At 39.4% G+C, this 5,000-nt stretch overlaps 1 protein-coding gene and 1 long non-coding RNA gene across 2 annotated transcripts in view; one reads left to right on the top strand and one right to left on the bottom strand.

Moving 5' to 3' along the window:
• The window catches only part of LOC137967836 (uncharacterized), a 32,489-nt gene that overhangs the window by 21,712 nt on the left and 5,777 nt on the right, over positions 1-5,000 (top strand). The gene's annotated exons all lie outside the window — the stretch shown is intronic.
• Positions 2,033-5,000, bottom strand: part of LOC137967834 (uncharacterized) — a 19,358-nt gene continuing 16,390 nt past the window's right edge. The window contains exon 8 of the mRNA XM_068814419.1: positions 2,033-3,441. Coding sequence (XP_068670520.1) covers positions 3,116-3,441 — 326 coding nt within the window. The 3' untranslated portion in view covers positions 2,033-3,115. The remainder of the gene's footprint in view (positions 3,442-5,000) is intronic.

Here is a 5,000-nt window from a genome sequence, read left to right as displayed (position 1 = left end):
GAAAATTAGTTGTCATTCATATGTAAAGTAGAACTAATTACCATCACAAAAACTTCGCACTTAGACTCGCTTTGAAGAGGAGACAGACATGAACTCGGAAACGGCTTATTCTTAGACTTAAAGAGACACTTTGTGTTGGATATGAAAATTGGGTTTGCATCTGAAACCCTATCCTTTTATTGATGCATATTTTGTATTTTTAAATTTCCCCGGGCGCTGTCATCTTAAATACTTATGACGTGTTATGACTGGTCTGACACAGACCTTTTTTTGTATCAATAGGGCAACTGCAACATTTCACGATTCTAAGGGCGAGGAAAATAAACGATTCTGAAATCCATTTTTTCTAATTCAACGCATTTTTTGAAAGATTTTTTTTTTCAAACAAATCTGATGGTCAATATTGCTCTCTTCGGTTTAAAGATGTCGTTTATAGAGCATTCTCACATGTTGTCACGGCAGCACTGTTGGTTCCAAAACAAAGAAATGGCGCCCATGGTGGTGTTCCAAACTAATCCTTCGGAACTAAGTAGAGGTGTCCGAACGCGCAAATGACTGGTGCAGTGCAGTGTCTTTAGGTGGCTTACCACAGTTTTCCGAAGAAAAAAGTCAAGATTTTGAAATCTGTGAAAATAAAGCAACAAGATGTCTCTTCTGAAGTGTTAATCACAGTGACTGTAAATTGATGTAAAATGTAATTTTACCTGACAAATAAATGCCAGTCAGGGGAAAAATGCTAAACATAGTGACCGAGCTCAAAGCTCGTTCCCAGGGTTCTCTCCTAGTAGGAGAGAACCCTGGGAGCGAGGTTTGACCGAGCTCTTTTGGAGGAGGAGGGTGGCCTTTTTCTCAAAACCCAGCCGTACGACCAGGGTTAAAATTTTGGTAATTAGTAAACAATATGAAGACGAAACCGTCAATATATTTTTAAAAGGTTTATCACAGTTTTTCAGTTATCACAAAAGACAAAAATCGACGATTTGCCATTTGCGAAAAGCCTGTTTGACAGATTTAACTATTTATTTCTATACATGAGAGTTCTTTTTCGCTAAGGAAATCCTGGGGTCTTACAGCGAGTTTTTGAGAAAGTCTAGTTTCCAGTCTCTCTCCAGGTGCTCGGTCACTATATTTAGCATTTTCCCCTGATCTACATTTATTTGTTGGGTAAAATTACATTTTACATCAATTTGCAGTGACTAACACTTCAGAAGAGACAATCCTGTTGCTTTAATTTCACAGATTTCAAAGTCTTGGTCTTTTTCTTCGGAAAACTGTAGCAAGTCACCGGAAGAACCGCAGATCAAAATGTTTTTCATATATTTCAATCCCAAGAGAGATTTTACTCTCTTGCTCAAGTATTTGCTGGGCTGATAGATAAGAGGAAGTTGATTAAACCGTTGCCGTTCATGATCTTGGAGGGCGCTGTTTAAAATACGTACTCCCTTAAGGTCACTTCAGAAAATACCATAATACATGTACTCTCTGTTTGTCCCCCAAAATTTTGCATAAGCATTGGTTTTGTTTTCTCTTGGGACCATTGTAAGTCCCAAGAGAAACTGGAAACAATTCTTATGCAAAATTTGGGAGGACAAACAAAGATTATTATGGTATTTTCCGAAGTGGGCTATTATGTTTGCTGACCGTTGTGTTCCGCGCATTCCTTTACAGAAATTCCGCTGTCTTCTAGGGGAACCACACGACGCGGACGCTTAGTAACTGCGATGCGTGATAGCCAAAACTAGTTTCGACCTAGGACAGACACCCCTTTCTCCTGGCAATCAGCCCAGTGTTTCTCTAACCATCTGGCCCCAGTTGTTCAAAAGGTGGATAACGCTATCCACCGGATAAATCACTATCCATTGGATAGCGCAATTTGGTTTCGCTATGACTTCTCCCTTGGATAGTGATTTATCCGGCGGATAGCGCTATCCATCGTTTGATCAACTGGGGCCTGGATGGAGTACTTGCCGTGGCAAATTTAAAAAAGTATTCCCACTGTTTCATACATCTGACACAAAAACATTCAAATAACAATTGCGAACCTTCCATTTATTATTAAAAATACAACTTTCCGGTTTAGAACTCAGTCATTTCGGTATTTACAGTAACATTGCATGGATTCGCATATGTTCTCTTTAGGGATCCACGAGAGTTTTTCGTCCTTAAAATAGGCTTTATACATGTTATTATCGACGTTGCGACAAGAAGAAGAAGAAGGACAACTTCGAATTCGAAGCTGAAAATTAAAGAGCATAGACCATCGACTTCCATTGCTCACACTAACTGAATTTATTCAAAATGTCCTATTTTTAAGTTGGGAATGCGTCGGAACCTGGACACAGCCAAGTTGCAACCCAAATTAAGATCATAATTTTGCATACTGTTTGCGGGGAAAGCGATTTGAGATCTTTATGCAAACTCTGTTTAGTTCACTTCAGTTCTCTTTTTTTTGAATTTGTCTTTTCTTCCTCCAGGAAATGTATTTTGCTATTTCCTCCTCGAAGTTTTCTTTCAATGAGCCGTCGAAATCGGCAAAAGGTGTCATTCATTTGTCTTACGATCCAATCACAGAGGCATGAGTGAGTGAGTGCTTCGATGACGTCATAAAGTGCTGACGCGCAAATTCTCTTTTCGTCAAACCGATAAAAATCAGTTTGCGACATTATCATACACCTTAGTCCAAAATGGCCGCCATTTTAGTATTCTTTTGTTTCCATGCAAATTGGCTCTTATGGCCTCGCTTTCAAACGTAAAATTCAAAAGAATGTTTAACCTTGAACGAGGCCATAAGGGCCAATTTGCATGGAAACAAGAGAATACTAAAATGGCGGCCATTTTCGAATAAGGTGTATAGAAACTGCCTCGGCCGTAAGACAAACAACTGCTAATATTTTGCACTTGCGTGGCGCATATAGCAGGTTTATCGTAGCAATTCAAAATAGTTTATGTGCACATCAAGGAATCTCCTGGGACATTTCTTTCAACTAACGACGTTCCTTTTAAATTATTACAAGAACCTACATTCGTTTGCATCGTGAAAGACGTTCCGTTCGAGTTTTTTCACTGCATTCAATTTCTGCTTAAGAAAACGTTGTTGACTTCCCTTCCTTTTTCCTCATGTCGACGATCCACTGCTTGTGTCGCCGGATGAAATCGTCGAATCATTGTTTCTAACGAATCCTTGATCGCTGTCGTTCTTCTTGTCAGCTTTCTTTTTCGCCGGAGTTAAACTTGTTTTCTTTGATTTTTTCTGCGGCTTTATTCGCTGAATTTTTGACTTTTTGCTCGCCTCGTACAAAGCTTCTTCGTCCATGGTCGGTTCGCCGGATTCAGACCCTTCGGCGGCACCCGAGGACGACTCGGACGATTCGGGAGCTTTTGTAGGGGAGAGCTTTGGTAGGGGCGAAATGATTAGGGCGGCCATTTCCATTCGACTCATGTCTGAAATTAGAAGTATGGATTATTAAGATTCGGATTTGTATTGAAAATGTTAATTTACGCATATAGCTAGTTCAAAATTTATACTTTCATTGTCTCGAATTTTATGTAATTGTTTCGAAAAAAAAGTTCGACAGCTCACCCAGCCGTCGATTTAAATTCTCCCACGTCAAATTTAGTCATGAACCTTCGATTATGTGTAATCGAAAATCCAACACGTTCTCGCCCATGAATTCGTGATTATTTATTTAAGTCTACCATAGAATATCGCTGCTGAAGAATAATTAGGCCTAAGCTGCATGGATTGATAATTTAGGCCTAAGCTTTGATTTTAAAATGTTTAGCTTTGTCGTGAAGTTCGGAAACCGACCCTTTGTAGTGTTTAATGTTGTTTGTTGACGAGTGATCATAGTAATACAGCATTATCAAATAGTGCTTAAAATATTGTCCCTGAGCAGCTAGCGGTGTGGTGGTCGAGTGGTTACGTGACGGGTTAATTAACATTCCCAGGTTCGAGTCCCATGTTCATACACTTGGGTTATCCTTTCAAAAACATATGACCATTTCCCATAATCCATATCAAGCTTTCAGTCTTCTAAATTCACGATAATAGGGAGCTTTAGCAACGGCAACGAGAATGTCGTCGTTGAATGTGAATTCCCGTTATTGCAATCGCTTTGCGACTTTTCCAAGCATAGTTGTGGCAAACACTCAAGAACGAAACTAGTATGAACCGCGCTCAATTAAGGGGAAAAATGAAAATCATCGCCCACAATGCTGCGACACATCCGGGACTTTTCCCCGCTTTGAAGCGCTAAATTCGAAAGCTAATTGGGGAATTGTACAAAAAACAATAAAGAAAGTCGGCCGAAAGCCGGGAGATCCGCTTGAAAATTCTTCTATTACGGGATAACTATTCAGTTTACAATCAAGTATTCATATGACTTTTGTTGTAAAGAAGTTAATAAAAAAAATGTGACTGTTTTTACGTCGGTGGTTCAGTTAGAAGTATTATTTTTTTTGGCCTCAAAAGTAGCTATTTCGGCACTTTGTTTGTATGGCTTGGACAATTTCAGAGAGAAAATTTCGAAAAATAAGGGGTGAGGAAATGAGTATTCATATGGCTTTTTTTACTTGATACTCTAAGATGGTCCTGCCGAATTTTCGCGGGATTCCGATCAGTAGAAGTAGTATTTTTTTAGCCTTTCCTTCAACCAACCCCCGAACCTCAGAGATTATATGCAAATTTGCCCCTACAAATTTCCCACGGGGATTGAGTTGGCTAATTTTAAATTTCCCGCGAGTGTTGTAATTAATTCATAGTCCCGCCCTCAAAAACAATGTTGCACTCGTCACATTAAAGAGCTACTGAAAGGTAATGCGACCCAGCGAGGTGTGACTTTTTTAAAATGAACTTTATGTATTTCCACGACCGTGGCCGTTTACAGATTGCTGCTTTTAGCGCACGCTTCAGTGACATTATGAACACATTATGTCAGAAAACGGATCCAAATTTGAATATTCGTTGTTGCAAAGGAAAACTTGTTCCCAATGGGATTACT

This window comes from Montipora foliosa, chromosome 8 (genome assembly GCF_036669935.1).
Source record: "Montipora foliosa isolate CH-2021 chromosome 8, ASM3666993v2, whole genome shotgun sequence".
Lineage (NCBI taxonomy): Eukaryota > Metazoa > Cnidaria > Anthozoa > Scleractinia > Acroporidae > Montipora > Montipora foliosa.
This window is presented reverse-complemented; position numbering and strand designations above follow the sequence as displayed.